The sequence below is a fragment of the Trematomus bernacchii genome, unplaced genomic scaffold, assembly GCF_902827165.1.
Source record: "Trematomus bernacchii unplaced genomic scaffold, fTreBer1.1, whole genome shotgun sequence".
In the NCBI taxonomy this organism is placed as follows: domain Eukaryota; kingdom Metazoa; phylum Chordata; class Actinopteri; order Perciformes; family Nototheniidae; genus Trematomus; species Trematomus bernacchii.
The window spans coordinates 1-20,630 of NW_022987846.1; the positions used below are offsets into that span (position 1 = coordinate 1).

General features: G+C 45.0%; 1 protein-coding gene across 1 annotated transcript; it reads left to right on the forward strand.

The window, feature by feature from the left end:
* Nucleotides 1-2,521: 2,521 nt before the first annotated feature.
* LOC117468672 (calcium and integrin-binding family member 2-like) lies at nucleotides 2,522-20,229 on the forward strand. The gene is made up of 6 exons (XM_034112898.1): nucleotides 2,522-2,650; nucleotides 2,948-2,982; nucleotides 3,308-3,419; nucleotides 18,022-18,169; nucleotides 19,215-19,410; nucleotides 20,103-20,229. The coding sequence occupies exons 1-6, from the start codon at nucleotides 2,600-2,602 to the stop codon at nucleotides 20,122-20,124; spliced, it is 564 nt and encodes a 187-aa protein (XP_033968789.1). The 5' UTR covers nucleotides 2,522-2,599; the 3' UTR covers nucleotides 20,125-20,229.
* The last annotated feature ends 401 nt before the right edge of the window (nucleotides 20,230-20,630 follow it).

The following is a 20,630-nucleotide window of genomic DNA, read 5'->3' on the forward strand; positions in this document are numbered from 1 at the left end:
ACAACACACACACACACACACTTTGGAGCAGAAAGACTCAGAGGAATCTTTATTTGAACTTGTCCTGTTTCTCTGGTTCTCTCCCAGCAAGGTGACCTCAAACCATCAGCTATGTACCCCTGGTCCTGGGTCAGAGAACAGTTCTTTATTCAGGTTCTGTTAACTGAGAACTGAGGACCAGAACCAGTCAGAGAACCAGTCAGAGAACCAGTCACAGTTCATGTAATCCCATTATAACCCGTTAGCATCAGCTCTGAACCAACAGAGTTATCTGTTCTGTTGTATCACTTGTATCAGCCGGTTGTATAACCCTCTCTGTCACTGCGTTACTGGTTCTTTACTGGTTCTTTACTGACTGCTTTACTGGTTATTTACTGGTTCTTTACTGACTGCTTTACTGGTTCTTTACGGACTGCTTTACTGGTTCTTTTAAATGAAATATGTTTTCAGGGTGAACATATCCTCAGTTAGCCTCTGTTAGCTCCGTTAGCATCAGCTGCTGTCTGAAGGACACACACTGAGCTAAGAGATGCTAACATGCTAATAAACGCAGTTAGAGACTCTCAGCAGAGCCAACACACACACACTCCTCACACACACTCCTCTGTGTGTTTCACACGTTTATAACATGTTAGTTAAAGCTTTAAAAACTGCTTTTACTCACCATTGACCTCCATGCGTTTCCTGCCATTCTGATGAAGCAACGATCCTCTGAAGAGACGAGGAGTCACTCTGATCGATATCCTCTAGCCAACTCACCAAAGATCCTCTGAAGAGGAGAGGAGTCACTCTGATCAATATCCTCTAGCCAACTCACCAAAGATCCTCTGAAGAGACGAGGAGTCACTCTGATCGATATCCTCTAGCCAACTCACCAAAGATCCTCTGAAGAGACGAGGAGTCACTCTGATCAATATCCTCTAGCCAACTCACCAAAGATCCTCTGAAGAGACGAGGAGTCACTCTGATCAATATCCTCTAGCCAACTCACCAAAGATCCTCTGAAGAGACGAGGAGTCACTCTGATCGATATCCTCTAGCCAACTCACCAAAGATCCTCTGAAGAGACGAGGAGTCACTCTGATCAATATCCTCTAGCCAACTCACCAAAGATCCTCTGAAGAGACGAGGAGTCACTCTGATCAATATCCTCTAGCCAACTCACCAAAGATCCTCTGAAGAGACGAGGAGTCACTCTGATCAATATCCTCTAACCAACTCACCAAAGATCCTCTGAAGAGGTGAGGAGTCTCTCTGATTGATATCCTCTAACCAACTCAGTTTGAGGCTTGATTGAATAACATTCATTAAAAAATAAATCATACTATCTAAATACTACAACGAATGAAAATAAGCTTGAGATAATTGAAACTGTGGTTTAAATAAGTTCTTATAGGCTATTGTTGTTTTTAGATTTAGAAACGAAAACAAAGATCCTCTGAAGAGGTGAGGAGTCACTCTGATTGATATCCTCTAGCCAACTCACCAAAGATCCTCTGAAGAGGAGAGGAGTCACTCTGATTGATATCCTCTAGCCAACTCACCAAAGATCCTCTGAAGAGGAGAGGAGTCACTCTGATTGATATCCTCTAGCCAACTCACCAAAGATCCTCTGAAGAGGAGAGGAGTCACTCTGATTGATATCCTCTAGCCAACTCACCAAAGATCCTCTGAAGAGGAGAGGAGTCACTCTGATTGATATCCTCTAGCCAACTCACCAAAGATCCTCTGAAGAGGAGAGGAGTCACTCTGATTGATATCCTCTAGCCAACTCACCAAAGATCCTCTGAAGAGGGGAGGAGTCACTCTGATTTGATATGCTCTTTCCTTAGCCAACTCACCCAAAGATCCTCTGAAGAGGAGAGGAGTCACTCTGATTGATATCCTCTAGCCAACTCACCAAAGATCCTCTGAAGAGGACAGGAGTCACTCTGATTGATATCCTCTAGCCAACTCACCAAAGATCCTCTGAAGAGGGGAGGAGTCACTCTGATTGATATCCTCTAGCCAACTCACCAAAGATCCTATCCAAGTTACCTCTGAAGAGGAGAGGAGTCACTCTGATTGATATCCTCTAGCCAACTCACCAAAGATCCTCTGAAGAGGAGAGGAGTCACTCTGATCGATATCCTCTCTCTAGAGGAGGAGTCTGTCTCCAGAGATCTATGTTCAGAGCGACTCCTCTTCTGCTTTCCTGTATCCAAGTTTTTTTAACTTTTGTCCCAAAAAATATGAAATAACAAAAATCTAAGGAATAACGGAAATATATGAAATAACGAAAAAGATTTAAAATAAATCTAGAAGCCCAAGGGTTAACACAGATTCCACATGCTGCACCTCCCTCTGTGAAAGCCATTTCCCCCAGCAGCCCCTGAACGCATCACGCTGTCTCCCTGCACCCAGAGCCGTAAAACAGCCTCCGTCCATCAGCTGAAAACACATCGAGGAGAGAGGATGAAGAGCAGCAGAGAGATCTGAGGAGGAAGAGGAGGAAGAGGAGGAGGAGGAAGAGGAGGACGAGGAGGAAGAGGAGGAAGAGGAGGAAGAGGAGGAGGATCAGTGTGATGCAGCTCTGTGATGGGAGAGGCAGACGAACACGATGGGAAACAAACAGACAACCTTCACCGACGAGCAGCTGGAGGCGTTTCAGGTGCTACAATATATAAAGATATGAATATATAATAATATAAATATATAAAGATATTAATATATAATAATATAAATATATAAAGATATGAATATATAATAATATAAATATATAAATATATGAATATATAATAATATAAATACATGAAGATGATGCAACAGCAGCTTAACGAGCATCTGGACATCCTGCACACTAATTCAGATGAAGAGGAGCTGATAGGAGCTCTGTGATTGGCTGAGCTGTATTATAGTATCAGATGCAGCTCAGTGATTGGCTGATTCTGTGTCTGTTTGTTTACAGGACTGCACCTTCTTCACCAGGAAGGAGATCCTGCGGTGAGTTCATCCTCTAATAATAATAATAAATCATCACAGGTCACATGATCCCAACCAGCTGATTGGTGGATCCACTTCCTGTCCGGAGGTCGGCTATAGATATATATATAGATATAGATGTTACACAGATGTGAACTGATTGAAGCGTGGTGACATCACTGTGGAACAAAGATCCTCATCAGTCCTGATTCATCGTTAATGGAAAAGGTTTCTGACTCCATCACCGTGACGAAGGCTCACCTTTATGACCTCTCTTTTTAAAACCTGAGTAACGAGTGCCATCCCATAATGCTTAGTGTCACCTGACGCTCTTCTTCTTCTGCAGATTACACGGCAGATACCGTGAGCTGGCTCCACACTTAGTCCCTCTGGATTTCACCAACAGCCCCGACATCAGAGTCCCCCCGACGCTCATCGTCAGCATGCCGGAGCTCAAGGTGCCACACACACATCTCTCTTTGTTTACTCAGAGTCAGAAGGCGATCTGAAGCTCCTGAGATCTTCACTTTGATATCAAACTTCACTTTGATATCAAACTGACTCCAGATTCTGAAACTATTCCAACGCATCAGTATCAGTTAGCATCAGAGCTATTCCTCCAATCAGAGGTGATGCGTTCAGGGGCTGAAAGATGCTCCTTAAAGTAAGGCAAGGCAAGGCAAGTGTATTGATATAGCACCTTTCAACACAAGGCAATTCAAGGTGCTTTACAGAAATGAAAGACATTCAGATGAAGGCAATTAAAAACAGTCATTCAAAAGAAAAGATAAAAGAAACATTAAAATAAAAAGTACATGAATGAAAAGTCACAGTGCAGTTTAAGATGTGAATAGTTCACACAGAGGTTCCACTTTACTGATGCCTTTCTATAAGGTTTCTCCGAACATGAGCTGTGTACGCAGAGAACACCAGCCAGGACAAAGTCCCCAGACACTGATCCCCTGGGTTACTAGCCCCACATGTTCATCAACCAAAAACGACTGATGTGATCCACTCTCTTAGTGTCAGAGAGGAACCAGTGTAAAGACTTCAGAACCGGACTGATGTGATCCACTCTCTTAGTGTCAGTGAGGAACCAGTGTAAAGACTTCAGAACAGGACTGATCCACTTTCTTAGTGTTAGTGAGGAAACCAGTGTAAAGACTTCAGAACAGGACTGATCCACTTTCTTAGTGTTAGTGAGGAACCAGTGTAAAGACTTCAGAACAGGACTGATCCACTTTCTTAGTGTCAGTGAGGAACCAGTGTAAAGACTTCAGAACTGGACTGATCCACTTTCTTAGTGTCAGTGAGGAACCAGTGTAAAGACTTCAGAACCGGACTGATCCACTTTCTTAGTGTCAGTGAGGAACCAGTGTAAAGACTTCAGAACTGGACTGATCCACTTTCTTAGTGTCAGTGAGGAACCAGTGTAAAGACTTCAGAACAGGACTGATGTGATCCACTCTCTTAGTGTCAGTGAGGAACCAGTGTAAATACTTCAGAACCGGACTGATGTGATCCACTCTCTTAGTGTCAGTGAGGAACCAGTGTAAATACTTCAGAACTGGACTGATCCACTTTCTTAGTGTCAGTGAGGAACCAGTGTAAAGACTTCAGAACCGGACTGATCCACTTTCTTAGTGTTAGTGAGGAACCAGTGTAAAGACTTCAGAACAGGACTGATCCACTTTCCTTAGTGTTCAGTGAGGAACCAGTGTAAAGACTTCAGAACATGGACTGATCCACTTTCTTAGGTAGTGAGGAACCAGTGTAAAGACTTCAGAACCAGGACTGATCCACTTTTCTTAGTGTTCAGTGAGGAACCAGTGTAAAGACTTCAGAACCGGACTGATCCACTTTCTTAGTGTCAGTGAGGAACCAGTGTAAAGACTTCAGAACAGGACTGATGTGATCCACTCTCTTAGTGTCAGTGAGGAACCAGTGTAAAGACTTCAGAACAGGACTGATGTGATCCACTCTCTTAGTGTCAGTGAGGAACCAGTGTAAATACTTCAGAACTGGACTGATCCACTTTCTTAGTGTCAGTGAGGAACCAGTGTAAAGACTTCAGAACCGGACTGATCCACTTTCTTAGTGTTAGTGAGGAACCAGTGTAAAGACTTCAGAACCGGACTGATCCACTTTCTTAGTGTTAGTGAGGAACCAGTGTAAAAGACTTCAGAACTGGACTGATCCACTTTCTAGAGTGTTAGTGAGGAACCAGTGTAAAGACTTCAGAACTAGGACTGATCCCATGTTCATGAGTGTGTCAGTGAGGAACCAGGTGTAAAGACTTCAGACACCGGAGCTGATCCACTTTCTTAGTGTCAGTGAGGGAACCAGTGTAAAGGACTTCAGTAACACTGGACCTGATCCACTTTCTTAGTGGTCAGTGAGGAGGAACCAGTGTAAAGACTTCAGAACGCGGACTATGATTCTCAACTTCTTAGTGTCAGTGAGGGAACCAGTGTAAAGACTTCTCAGAACAGAGTGACGTGATCCACTTTCTTAGTGTAAGTGAGGAAAGGCAGGTGGTAAAAAGACTTCAGAACCGGACTGATCCACTTCTGAGTGTCAGTGAGGAACCAGTGGTAAAGACTTCAGAACTGGAACTGATCCACTTTCTTAGTGTCAGTGAGGAACCAGTGTAAAGACTTCAGAACCGGACTGATCCACTTTCTTAGTGTTAGTGAGGAAACCAGTGTAAAGACTTCAGAACAGAAAGTGATGTGATCCACTTTCTTAGTGTCAGTGAAGGAACCAGTGTAAAGACTTCAGAACTGGACTGATCCACTTTCTTAGTGTCAGTGAGGAACCAGTGTAAAGACTTCAGAACCGGACTGATCCACTTTCTTAGTGTCAGTGAGGAACCAGTGTAAAGACTTCAGAACCGGACTGATCCACTTTCTTAGTGTCAGTGAGGAGAACCAGTGTACAAGACTTCAGAACTGGACTGATCCACTTTCTTAGTGTCCAGTGAGGAACCCAGTGTAAAGACTTCAGAACAGGAGTGATCCACTTTCTTAGTGTTAGTGAGGAACCAGTGTAAAGACTTCAGAACAGGAGTGATCCACTTTCTTAGTGTCAGTGAGGAACCAGTGTAAAGACTTCAGATCTGGACTGATGTGATCCACTTTCTTAGTGTCAGTGAGGAACCAGTGTAAAGACTTCAGAACTGGACTGATCCACTTTCTTAGTGTCAGTGAGGAACCAGTGTAAAGACTTCAGAACCGGACTGATCCACTTTCTTAGTGTTAGTGAGGAACCAGTGTAAAGACTTCAGAACAGGACTGAATCCACTTTCTTAGTGTTAGTGAGGAACCAGTGTAAAGAACTTCAGAACCGGACTGATCCACTTTCTTAGTGTTAGTGAGGAACCAGTGTAAAGACTTAGAACAGGACTGATCCACTTTCTTAGTGTTAGTGAGGAACCAGTGTAAAGACTTCAGAACCGGACTGATCACTTTCTTAGTGTCAGTTGAGGAACCAGTGTAAAGACTCAGAACAGGACTGATCCACTTTCTTAGTGTTAGTGAGGAACCAGTGTAAAGACTTCAGAACAGGACTGATCCACTTTCTTAGTGTTAGTGAGGAACCAGTGTAAAGACTTCAGAACCGGACTGATCCACTTTCTTAGTGTCAGTGAGGAACCAGTGTAAAGACTTCAGAACAGGACTGATCCACTTTCTTAGTGTCAGTGAGGAACCAGTGTAAAGACTTCAGAACCGGACTGATCCACTTTCTTAGTGTTAGTGAGGAACCAGTGTAAAGACTTCAGAACAGGACTGATCCACTTTCTTAGTGTTAGTGAGGAACCAGTGTAAAGACTTCAGAACCGGACTGATCCACTTTCTTAGTGTTAGTGAGGAACCAGTGTAAAGACTTCAGAACTGGACTGATCCACTTTCTTAGTGTTAGTGAGGAACCAGTGTAAAGACTTCAGAACAGGACTGATCCACTTTCTTAGTGTCAGTGAGGAACCAGTGTAAAGACTTCAGAACAGGACTGATCCACTTTCTTAGTGTTAGTGAGGAACCAGTGTAAAGACTTCAGAACTGGACTGATCCACTTTCTTAGTGTTAGTGAGGAACCAGTGTAAAGACTTCAGAACTGGACTGATCCACTTTCTTAGTGTTAGTGAGGAACCAGTGTAAAGACTTCAGAACCGGACTGATCCACTTTCTTAGTGTCAGTGAGGAACCAGTGTAAAGACTTCAGAACTGGACTGATCCACTTTCTTAGTGTCAGTGAGGAACCAGTGTAAAGACTTCAGAACCGGACTGATCCACTTTCTTAGTGTTAGTGAGGAACCAGTGTAAAGACTTCAGAACAGGAGTGATCCACTTTCTTAGTGTTAGTGAGGAACCAGTGTAAAGACTTCAGAACAGAAGTGATGTGATCCACTTTCTTAGTGTCAGTGAGGAACCAGTGTAAAGACTTCAGAACCGGACTGATCCACTTTCTTAATGTTAGTGAGTAACCAGTGTAAAGACTTCAGAACTGGACTGATCCACTTTCTTAGTGTCAGTGAGGAACCAGTGTAAACTTCAGACGGACTGATGTGATCCACTTTCTAGTGTCAGTGAGACCAGTGTAAAGACTTCAGAACCGGACTGATGTGATCCACTTTCTTAGTGTCAGTGAGGAACCAGTGTAAAGACTTCAGAACTGGACTGATCCACTTTCTTAGTGTCAGTGAGGAACCAGCGTAAAGACTTCAGAACAGGAGTGATGTGATCCACTTTCTTAGTGTCAGTGAGGAACCAGTGTAAAGACTTCAGAACCGGACTGATGTGATCCACTTTCTTAGTGTCAGTGAGGAACCAGTGTAAAGACTTCAGAACCGGACTGATGTGATCCACTTTCTTAGTGTCAGTGAGGAACCAGTGTAAAGACTTCAGAACCGGACTGATGTGATCCACTTTCTTAGTGTTAGTGAGGAACCAGTGTAAAGACTTCAGAACTGGACTGATCCACTTTCTTAGTGTCAGTGAGGAACCAGTGTAAAGACTTCAGAACCGGACTGATGTGATCCACTTTCTTAGTGTCAGTGAGGAACCAGCGTAAAGACTTCAGAACCGGACTGATCCACTTTCTTAGTGTCAGTGAGGAACCAGCGTAAAGACTTCAGAACAGGACTGATCCACTTTCTTAGTGTCAGTGAGGAACCAGCGTAAAGACTTCAGAACCGGACTGATGTGATCCACTTTCTTAGTGTCAGTGAGGAACCAGTGTAAAGACTTCAGAACAGGACTGATGTGATCCACTTTCTTAGTGTCAGTGAGGAACCAGTGTAAAGACTTTAGAAACCGGACTGATGTGATCCACTTTCTTAGTGTCAGTGAGGAACCAGTGTAAAGACTTCAGAACCGGACTGATGTGATCCACTTTCTTAGTGTCAGTGAGGAACCAGTGTAAAGACTTCAGAACTGGACTGATCCACTTTCTTAGTGTCAGTGAAGAACCAGTGTAAAGACTTCAGAACAGGAGTGATGTGATCCACTCTCTTAGTGTCAGTGAGGAACCAGCGTAAAGACTTCAGAACTGGACTGATCCACTCTCTTAGTGTCAGTGAGGAACCAGTGTAAAGACTTTAGAACCGGACTGATGTGATCCACTCTCTTAGTGTCAGTGAGGAACCAGCGTAAAGACTTCAGAACAGGACTGATGTGATCCACTTTCTTAGTGTCAGTGAGGAACCAGTGTAAAGACTTCAGAACCGGACTGATGTGATCCACTTTCTTAGTGTCAGTGAGGAACCAGTGTAAAGACTTCAGAACCGGACTGATGTGATCCACTTTCTTAGTGTCAGTGAGGAAACAGTGTAAAGACTTCAGAACAGGACTGATCCACTTTCTTAGTGTCAGTGAGGAACCAGTGTAAAGACTTCAGAACTGGACTGATCCACTTTCTTAGTGTCAGTGAGGAACCAGTGTAAAGACTTCAGAACAGGACTGATGTGATCCACTCTCTTAGTGTCAGTGAGGAACCAGTGTAAAGACTTCAGAACCGGACTGATGTGATCCACTCTCATACCCCTTTCACACCAACGCAACTCCGGTTCTAGCTCCTCTAGAGCTTTTCAGGTTCAGAACCGGTACTTCGGTTTAGCACCGGCTCTTTTCACACCGCTCAGAGCCCGACTGGTGCTGCCGCTGCTGCGTCATGACGTCACAGTTTACGTCGCTGAGTTTCTCCCCAACGGAGCTCACCTCACAACAACAACGGGCCGGGGACTGCGTTGCTTTTAATCATCCGAAGCCAGATTAAATGAAATAAGGACTTCTCCAACCTTATACTTTTCTCCAGAGTGCCGTGGTTCATTGTTTATTAATGTGTTTCATTTAGCGACCGCTGCAGTGCTGCTGCTCTTCCACGGGAGTTTATTCTCCCGTTAGCTCCGGGTTAGCTCACACGGCTCTAAAGTATTCACTGTCTGACTGTCACACAAGCAGCTGATACATATCCCCAGTTCCCCTTAAGTGAATGTGTGTCAGTCTGAATTGACGCTGTTTGGCATCACAACGCTGTTATGAAAGTTTCTCTGGTATAACATGGGTGATGTTAGCATAGCAACCGAAGCTAAACTGACTACTTGTTACGCCGTTTTCTACAGGTACATTTTACCGGCGTATTTGTCATTATGATTCTACTTGTGATAGTCGGACATGACAACCTGTGCAGCCCATGTATTGATTCCATCCGATAGCTGCTATAATAACAAACGTCTGCCTGCTCTCCACAATGATCAATAACAGCGAACGGATGGTCAAAGTAAGGTACAAATAAACAGAATCACACAAAGCCTGGTTAGTGTTGTCTGACTTTATAAAGTGTGTTTTTTTTTAACAAGTGTGTGGTTGCGTTCTAGTCACTTTGCTCAGCACTACTGCTTGTTAGAACTTTTATTTGCCGTACTCGCCTTAACTGTTAGCTCAGGTTAATCTCGCCCCCCTCCGACGTAAGCGTGACGTATGCGGTTCTTGCTTCTAGACGGACAACTTTTTGGTGCTCGAAACGAACCGGATTCCGGAGCTTACAGGCTGCTCCGCTGCGGTGTGAACAGGAAAACCCGGTGCTTTTCAAGCTCCAGCACCGAACCGGCCCTGAAACTCCGTTGGTGTGAATGGGGTAAGAGTGTCAGTGAGGAACCAGCGTAAAGACTTCAGAACTGGACTGATCCACTCTCTTAGTGTCAGTGAGGAACCAGTGTAAAGACTTCAGAACCGGACTGATGTGATCCACTTTCTTAGTGTCAGTGAGGAACCAGTGTAAAGACTTCAGAACAGGAGTGATGTGATCCACTCTCTTAGTGTCAGTGAGGAACCAGTGTAAAGACTTCAGAACCGGACTGATGTGATCCACTCTCTTAGTGTCAGTGAGGAACCAGGGTAAAGACTTCAGAACCGGACTGATCCACTTTCTTAGTGTAAGTGAGGAACCAGCGTAAAGACTTCAGAACAGGACTGATCCACTTTCTTAGTGTCAGTGAGGAACCAGCGTAAAGACTTCAGAACCGGACTGATGTGATCCACTCTCTTAGTGTCAGTGAGGAACCAGCGTAAAGACTTCAGAACAGGACTGATGTGATCCACTTTCTTAGTGTCAGTGAGGAACCAGTGTAAAGACTTCAGAACTGGACTGATGTGATCCACTCTCTTAGTGTCAGTGAGGAACCAGCGTAAAGACTTCAGAACAGGACTGATGTGATCCACTCTCTTAGTGTCAGTGAGGAACTAGCGTAAAGACTTCAGAACCGGACTGATGTGATCCACTCTCTTAGTGTCAGTGAGGAACCAGCGTAAAGACTTCAGAACAGGAGTGATGTGATCCACTTTCTTAGTGTCAGTGAGGAACCAGTGTAAAGACTTCAGAACAGGACTGATCCACTTTCTTAGTGTCAGTGAGGAACCAGTGTAAAGACTTCAGAACCGGACTGATCCACTTTCTTAGTGTCAGTGAGGAACCAGTGTAAAGACTTCAGAACAGGAGTGATGTGATCCACTCTCTTAGTGTCAGTGAGGAACCAGCGTAAAGACTTCAGAACAGGAGTGATGTGATCCACTTTCTTAGTGTCAGTGAGGAACCAGCGTAAAGACTTCAGAACAGGAGTGATGTGATCCACTTTCTTAGTGTCAGTGAGGAACCAGTGTAAAGACTTCAGAACAGGAGTGATGTGATCCACTTTCTTAGTGTCAGTGAGGAACCAGTGTAAAGACTTCAGAACTGGACTGATGTGATCCACTTTCTTAGTGTCAGTGAGGAACCAGTGTAAAGACTTCAGAACTGGACTGATGTGATCCACTGTCTTAGTGTCAGTGAGGAACCAGGGTAAAGACTTCAGAACAGGACTGATGTGATCCACTCTCTTAGTGTCAGTGAGGAACCAGCGTAAAGACTTCAGAACAGGAGTGATGTGATCCACTTTCTTAGTGTCAGTGAGGAACCAGTGTAAAGACTTCAGAACTGGACTGATGTGATCCACTTTCTTAGTGTCAGTGAGGAACCAGTGTAAAGACTTCAGAACTGGACTGATCCACTTTCTTAGTGTCAGTGAGGAACCAGTGTAAAGACTTCAGAACTGGACTGATGTGATCCACTTTCTTAGTGTCAGTGAGGAACCAGTGTAAAGACTTCAGAACTGGACTGATCCACTCTCTTAGTGTCAGTGAGGAACCAGTATAAAGACTTCAGAACCGCACTGATGTGATACACTTTCTTAGTGTCAGTGAGGAACCAGCGTAAAGACTTCAGAACTGGACTGATCCACTCTCTTAGTGTCAGTGAGGAACCAGCGTAAAGACTTCAGAACCGGACTGATGTGATCCACTCTCTTAGTGTCAGTGAGGAACCAGCGTAAAGACTTCAGAACAGGAGTGATGTGATCCACTTTCTTAGTGTCAGTGAGGAACCAGTGTAAAGACTTCAGAACAGGACTGATCCACTTTCTTAGTGTCAGTGAGGAACCAGTGTAAAGACTTCAGAACTGGACTGATCCACTTTCTTAGTGTCAGTGAGGAACCAGTGTAAAGACTTCAGAACTGGACTGATGTGATCCACTTTCTTAGTGTCAGTGAGGAACCAGTGTAAAGACTTCAGAACTGGACTGATCCACTTTCTTAGTGTCAGTGAGGAACTAGCGTAAAGACTTCAGAACCGGACTGATGTGATCCACTCTCTTAGTGTCAGTGAGGAACCAGCGTAAAGACTTCAGAACAGGAGTGATGTGATCCACTTTCTTAGTGTCAGTGAGGAACCAGTGTAAAGACTTCAGAACAGGACTGATCCACTTTCTTAGTGTCAGTGAGGAACCAGTGTAAAGACTTCAGAACTGGACTGATCCACTTTCTTAGTGTCAGTGAGGAACCAGTGTAAAGACTTCAGAACTGGACTGATGTGATCCACTTTCTTAGTGTCAGTGAGGAACCAGTGTAAAGACTTCAGAACTGGACTGATCCACTCTCTTAGTGTCAGTGAGGAACCAGTATAAAGACTTCAGAACCGCACTGATGTGATCCACTTTCTTAGTGTCAGTGAGGAACCAGCGTAAAGACTTCAGAACTGGACTGATCCACTCTCTTAGTGTCAGTGAGGAACCAGCGTAAAGACTTCAGAACCGGACTGATGTGATCCACTCTCTTAGTGTCAGTGAGGAACCAGCGTAAAGACTTCAGAACAGGACTGATGTGATCCACTTTCTTAGTGTCAGTGAGGAACCAGTGTAAAGACTTCAGAACTGGACTGATGTGATCCACTCTCTTAGTGTCAGTGAGGAACCAGCGTAAAGACTTCAGAACAGGACTGATGTGATCCACTCTCTTAGTGTCAGTGAGGAACTAGCGTAAAGACTTCAGAACCGGACTGATGTGATCCACTCTCTTAGTGTCAGTGAGGAACCAGCGTAAAGACTTCAGAACAGGAGTGATGTGATCCACTTTCTTAGTGTCAGTGAGGAACCAGTGTAAAGACTTCAGAACAGGACTGATCCACTTTCTTAGTGTCAGTGAGGAACCAGTGTAAAGACTTCAGAACTGGACTGATCCACTTTCTTAGTGTCAGTGAGGAACCAGTGTAAAGACTTCAGAACAGGAGTGATGTGATCCACTCTCTTAGTGTCAGTGAGGAACCAGCGTAAAGACTTCAGAACAGGAGTGATGTGATCCACTTTCTTAGTGTCAGTGAGGAACCAGCGTAAAGACTTCAGAACAGGAGTGATGTGATCCACTTTCTTAGTGTCAGTGAGGAACCAGTGTAAAGACTTCAGAACAGGAGTGATGTGATCCACTTTCTTAGTGTCAGTGAGGAACCAGTGTAAAGACTTCAGAACTGGACTGATGTGATCCACTTTCTTAGTGTCAGTGAGGAACCAGTGTAAAGACTTCAGAACTGGACTGATGTGATCCACTGTCTTAGTGTCAGTGAGGAACCAGGGTAAAGACTTCAGAACAGGACTGATGTGATCCACTCTCTTAGTGTCAGTGAGGAACCAGCGTAAAGACTTCAGAACAGGAGTGATGTGATCCACTTTCTTAGTGTCAGTGAGGAACCAGTGTAAAGACTTCAGAACAGGACTGATCCACTTTCTTAGTGTCAGTGAGGAACCAGTGTAAAGACTTCAGAACTGGACTGATCCACTTTCTTAGTGTCAGTGAGGAACCAGTGTAAAGACTTCAGAACTGGACTGATGTGATCCACTTTCTTAGTGTCAGTGAGGAACCAGTGTAAAGACTTCAGAACTGGACTGATCCACTCTCTTAGTGTCAGTGAGGAACCAGTATAAAGACTTCAGAACCGCACTGATGTGATCCACTTTCTTAGTGTCAGTGAGGAACCAGCGTAAAGACTTCAGAACTGGACTGATCCACTCTCTTAGTGTCAGTGAGGAACCAGCGTAAAGACTTCAGAACCGGACTGATGTGATCCACTCTCTTAGTGTCAGTGAGGAACCAGCGTAAAGACTTCAGAACAGGAGTGATGTGATCCACTTTCTTAGTGTCAGTGAGGAACCAGTGTAAAGACTTCAGAACAGGACTGATCCACTTTCTTAGTGTCAGTGAGGAACCAGTGTAAAGACTTCAGAACTGGACTGATCCACTTTTCTTAGTGTCAGTGAGGAACCAGTGTAAAGACTTCAGAACTGGACTGATGTGATCCACTTTCTTAGTGTCAGTGAGGAACCAGTGTAAAGACTTCAGAACTGGACTGATCCACTTTCTTAGTGTCAGTGAGGAACTAGCGTAAAGACTTCAGAACCGGACTGATGTGATCCACTCTCTTAGTGTCAGTGAGGAACCAGCGTAAAGACTTCAGAACAGGAGTGATGTGATCCACTTTCTTAGTGTCAGTGAGGAACCAGTGTAAAGACTTCAGAACAGGACTGATCCACTTTCTTAGTGTCAGTGAGGAACCAGTGTAAAGACTTCAGAACTGGACTGATCCACTTTCTTAGTGTCAGTGAGGAACCAGTGTAAAGACTTCAGAACTGGACTGATGTGATCCACTTTCTTAGTGTCAGTGAGGAACCAGTGTAAAGACTTCAGAACTGGACTGATCCACTCTCTTAGTGTCAGTGAGGAACCAGTATAAAGACTTCAGAACCGCACTGATGTGATCCACTTTCTTAGTGTCAGTGAGGAACCAGCGTAAAGACTTCAGAACTGGACTGATCCACTCTCTTAGTGTCAGTGAGGAACCAGCGTAAAGACTTCAGAACCGGACTGATGTGATCCACTCTCTTAGTGTCAGTGAGGAACCAGCGTAAAGACTTCAGAACAGGAGTGATGTGATCCACTTTCTTAGTGTCAGTGAGGAACCAGTGTAAAGACTTCAGAACAGGACTGATGTGATCCACTTTCTTAGTGTCAGTGAGGAACCAGTGTAAAGACTTCAGAACAGGACTGATCCACTTTCTTAGTGTCAGTGAGGAACCAGTGTAAAGACTTCAGAACTGGACTGATCCACTTTCTTAGTGTCAGTGAGGAACCAGTGTAAAGACTTCAGAACCGGACTGATGTGATCCACTCTCTTAGTGTCAGTGAGGAACCAGTGTAAAGACTTCAGAACCGGACTGATGTGATCCACTCTCTTAGTGTCAGTGAGGAACCAGCGTAAAGACTTCAGAACCGGACTGATGTGATCCACTTTCTTAGTGTCAGTGAGGAACCAGTGTAAAGACTTCAGAACAGGAGTGATGTGATCCACTCTCTTAGTGTCAGTGAGGAACCAGCGTAAAGACTTCAGAACCGGAGTGATGTGATCCACTTTCTTAGTGTCAGTGAGGAACCAGCGTAAAGACTTCAGAACCGGACTGATGTGATCCACTTTCTTAGTGTCAGTGAGGAACCAGTGTAAAGACTTCAGAACAGGACTGATGTGATCCACTCTCTTAGTGTCAGTGAGGAACCAGTGTAAAGACTTCAGAACCGGACTGATGTGATCCACTTTCTTAGTGTCAGTGAGGAACCAGTGTAAAGACTTCAGAACCGGACTGATGTGATCCACTTTCTTAGTGTTAGTGAGGAACCAGTGTAAAGACTTCAGAACAGGACTGATGTGATCCACTTTCTTAGTGTCAGTGAGGAACCAGTGTAAAGACTTCAGAACTGGACTGATCCACTTTCTTAGTGTCAGTGAGGAACCAGCGTAAAGACTTCAGAACAGGACTGATCCACTTTCTTAGTGTCAGTGAGGAACCAGTGTAAAGACTTCAGAACCGGACTGATGTGATCCACTCTCTTAGTGTCAGTGAGGAACCAGTGTAAAGACTTCAGAACCGGACTGATGTGATCCACTTTCTTAGTGTCAGTGAGGAACCAGTGTAAAGACTTCAGAACCGGACTGATGTGATCCACTTTCTTAGTGTCAGTGAGGAACCAGTGTAAAGACTTTAGAACCGGACTGATGTGATCCACTTTCTTAATGTCAGTGAGGAACCAGTGTAAATACTTCAGAACTGGACTGATCCACTTTCTTAGTGTCAGTGAGGAACCAGCGTAAAGACTTCAGAACAGGACTGATCCACTTTCTTAGTGTCAGTGAGGAACCAGTGTAAAGACTTCAGAACCGGACTGATGTGATCCACTTTCTTAGTGTCAGTGAGGAACCAGTGTAAAGACTTCAGAACCGGACTGATGTGATCCACTTTCTTAGTGTCAGTGAGGAACCAGTGTAAAGACTTCAGAACCGGACTGATGTGATCCACTTTCTTAGTGTCAGTGAGGAACCAGCGTAAAGACTTCAGAACCGGACTGATGTGATCCACTTTCTTAGTGTCAGTGAGGAACCAGTGTAAACACTTCAGAACTGGACTGATGTGATCCACTTTCTTAGTGTCAGTGAGGAACCAGTGTAAAGACTTCAGAACCGGACTGATCCACTTTCTTAGTGTCAGTGAGGAACCAGCGTAAAGACTTCAGAACAGGAGTGATGTGATCCACTCTCTTAGTGTCAGTGAGGAACCAGTGTAAAGACTTCAGAACCGGACTGATGTGATCCACTCTCTTAGTGTCAGTGAGGAACCAGTGTAAAGACTTCAGGACCGGACTGATGTGATCCACTTTCTTAGTGTTAGTGAGGAACCAGTGTAAAGACTTTAGAACCGGACTGATGTGATCCACTTTCTTAGTGTCAGTGAGGAACCAGTGTAAAGACTTCAGAACTGGACTGATCCACTTTCTTAGTGTCAGTGAGGAACCAGCGTAAAGACTTCAGAACAGGACTGATCCACTTTCTTAGTGTCAGTGAGGAACCAGTGTAAAGACTTCAGAACCGGACTGATGTGATCCACTCTCTTAGTGTCAGTGAGGAACCAGCGTAAAGACTTCAGAACAGGACTGATCCACTTTCTTAGTGTCAGTGAGGAACCAGTGTAAAGACTTCAGAACCGGACTGATGTGATCCACTCTCTTAGTGTCAGTGAGGAACCAGTGTAAAGACTTCAGAACCGGACTGATGTGATCCACTTTCTTAGTGTCAGTGAGGAACCAGTGTAAAGACTTCAGAACCGGACTGATGTGATCCACTTTCTTAGAGTCAGTGAGGAACCAGTGTAAAGACTTCAGAACCGGACTGATGTGATCCACTTTCTTAGTGTCAGTGAGGAACCAGTGTAAATACTTCAGAACTGGACTGATGTGATCCACTTTCTTAGTGTTAGTGAGGAACCAGTGTAAAGACTTCAGAACCGGACTGATGTGATCCACTTTCTTAGTGTCAGTGAGGAACCAGTGTAAAGACTTCAGAACTGGACTGATCCACTTTCTTAGTGTCAGTGAGGAACCAGTGTAAAGACTTCAGAACAGGACTGATGTGATCCACTTTCTTAGTGTCAGTGAGGAACCAGTGTAAAGACTTCAGAACAGGACTGATCCACTTTCTTAGTGTCAGTGAGGAACCAGTGTAAAGACTTCAGAACAGGACTGATGTGATCCACTTTCTTAGAGTCAGTGAGGAACCAGTGTAAAGACTTCAGAACAGGACTGATGTGATCCACTTTCTTAGAGTCAGTGAGGAACCAGTGTAAAGACTTCAGAACCGGACTGATGTGATCCACTTTCTTAGTGTCAGTGAGGAACCAGTGTAAAGACTTCAGAACTGGACTGATGTGATCCACTTTCTTAGTGTTAGTGAGGAACCAGTGTAAAGACTTCAGAACCGGACTGATGTGATCCACTTTCTTAGTGTCAGTGAGGAACCAGTGTAAAGACTTCAGAACTGGACTGATGTGATCCACTTTCTTAGTGTCAGTGAGGAACCAGTGTAAAGACTTCAGAACCGGACTGATGTCGAGTCTACTGAAGATAAAAGCATGGACACGTTTTTCGACGAAAGCCTGACTGGAACAAATCCAAACAGTTATTTAAATGCAAGACTACTACTACTTTTTCAATGATTTGACCTAGAAATGTCCGGTTTGATATGAAAAGTAGAAACTGTTACCCGCCTCTGATCCTCTGCTTCAGTCCCGTTACATAATAATATAGTTCTCTGTGTTGAATGAAACATCAGTATCTGTTATATGTTCTGATGAGAGGGTTCTCTGTGGTTCTGTCCCGGCAGGAGAACCCGTTCAGGGACCGGATCGTTGAGACGTTCTCCGAGGATGGACTGGGGAGCATGAGCTTCAACGACTTCGTGGACATGTTCTCCGCTTTCTGTGAAACGAGTCCACGAGAACTCAAGACCATCTACGCCTTCAAGATCTACGGTGAGACGACTTAATAAAGACTCAGGACTCAGGACTCAGGTCAGGACTCAGGACTCAGGACTCAGGACTCAGGACTCAGGACTCTGGACTCTGGACTCTGGTCTCTGGACTCTGGACTCAGGACTCAGGACTCTGGACTCTGGACTCTGGTCTCAGGACTCTGGACTCTGGACTCTGGACTCTGGACTCAGGACTCAGGACTCAGGACTCAGGGCTCAGGACTCAGGACTCAGGGCTCAGGACTCAGGTCAGGACTCAGGACTCAGGACTCAGGACTCTGGACTCTGGTCTCAGGACTCTGGACTCAGGACTCAGGACTCAGGGCTCAGGACTCAGGACTCAGGACTCAGGTCTCTGGACTCTGGTCTCAGGACTCTGGACTCTGGACTCAGGACTCAGGGCTCAGGACACAGGACTCAGGGCTCAGGACTCAGGACTCTGGACTCTGGACTCAGGACTCAGGACTCAGGACTCTGGTCTCAAGACTCAGGACTCAGGGCTCAGGACTCAGGACTCAGGACTCAGGGCTCAGGACTCAGGACTCAGGTCAGGACTCAGGACTCAGGACTCAGGACTCAGGACTCTGGTCTCAGGACTCTGGACTCAGGACTCAGGACTCAGGACTCAGGGATCAGGACTCAGGACTCAGGGCTCAGGACTCAGGACTCAGGTCAGGACTCAGGACTCAGGACTCTGGACTCTGGTCTCAGGACTCTGGACTCTGGAATCTGGACTCAGGACTCAGGACTCAGGACTCAGGACTCAGGACTGATTCCAGTTCCTCAGAGTAACCCTGTGGTTCTGGTCTCTAACCCTGTGGATCCCTGTGGTTCTGGTCTCTAACCCTGTGGTTCGGGTCTCTAACCCTGTGGTTCTGGTCTGTGGTTCTGGCCTCTAATCCTGTGGATCCCTGTGGTTCTGGTCTCTAACCCTGTGGTTCGGGTCTCTAACCCTGTGGTTCTGGTCTCTAACCCTGTGGTTCTGGTCTGTGGTTCTGGTCTTTAACCCTGTGGTTCTGGTCTCTAACCCTGTGGTTCTGGTCCAGACTTCAACAGGGACAGCTTCATCTGTAAGGAGGACCTGCAGAAAACCCTGACCAAGCTGACTAAAGGGGACCTGAGCCCCGAGGAGGTCTCTCTGGTCTGTGATAAGTCTCTGGAGGAGGCGGACCTGGACGGGGACCACAAGCTGTCCTTCTCTGACTTCGAGAACATGGTCTCCAAGGCCCCGGACTTCCTAAGGTACGGACCTTCATTCTACTGGACCCCTTGTTCTGGACCCCTGGTTCTGGATCCCTGGTTCTGGACCGGGTCTAGATAAAAAGAAAAAAGTCAGAATTTTCCCATTTTTATTAAAAAGTCAAAATGTTGAGATTTTAAAGGGACACATGTTGATGTAGAAGAGACATGTGTCCCCTCTGTGTAGAGAGAGAGTCTCTACACAGAGGGGACACATGTTGATGTAGAAGAGACATGTGTCCCCTCTGTGTAGAGAGAGTCTCTGAACACAGAGGGGACACATGTTGATGTAGAAGAGACATGTGTCCCCTCTGTGTAGAGAGAGAGTCTCTGAACACAGAGGGGACACATGTTGATGTAGAAGAGACATGTGTCCCCTCTGTGTAGAGAGAGAGTCTCTGAACACAGAGGGGACACATGTTGATGTAGAAGAGACATGTGTCCCCTCTGTGTAGAGAGAGAGTCTCTGAACACAGAGGGGACACATGTTGATGAAGAAGAGACATGTGTCCCCTCTGTGTAGAGAGAGAGTCTCTACACAGAGGGGACACATGTTGATGTAGAAGAGACATGTGTCCCCTCTGTGTAGAGAGAGAGTCTCTACACAGAGGGGACACATGTTGATGTAGAAGAGACATGTGTCCCCTCTGTGTAAAGAAGAGGATCTAGTTCTAACTTCTGTTTCTGTTCTGTAGTAACTTCCACATCCGGATATGACCCTGCAGAGATGCTTTAGAGGACGGACGTCTCACTCGGACCTGTTTCCTGTCTCCATGAAGCAGAGACCAATCAGAGGGCGTCCTTCTCCTGGTGTAGACCCGCCCCTTTCCCCACTTCCTGTTTAATCCCTTATGTCTCAGCTCTTCCTGTTAGCACTAGCATCATGCTTTTTCGTTTATTCATTATTATTTTCAGAAATAAGTAAAAATGTTGAGATTTATGAATTATTTGAGAAAAAGTCCAAAGTTTGAGATTATTAGAAAAATTCAGAATTTGAGAAAAAAAGTAGTTTTTTCACAATCAAGTTAAACTGAAACTTTTTGTCATTTTGAGAAAAATAATCAGAATTTTTATATTTTGAGAGAAAAGTCAAATTGTGGAGATTTTGGAAAAAGTCAGAATTCTGAGGTCATGTGGACACTTTATAATAACTCTCACTGACAGAAGACAAAGGTCCACAGAGCTGACATTTAGAGACAACCAGAGACCAGCTAACCTGTCAG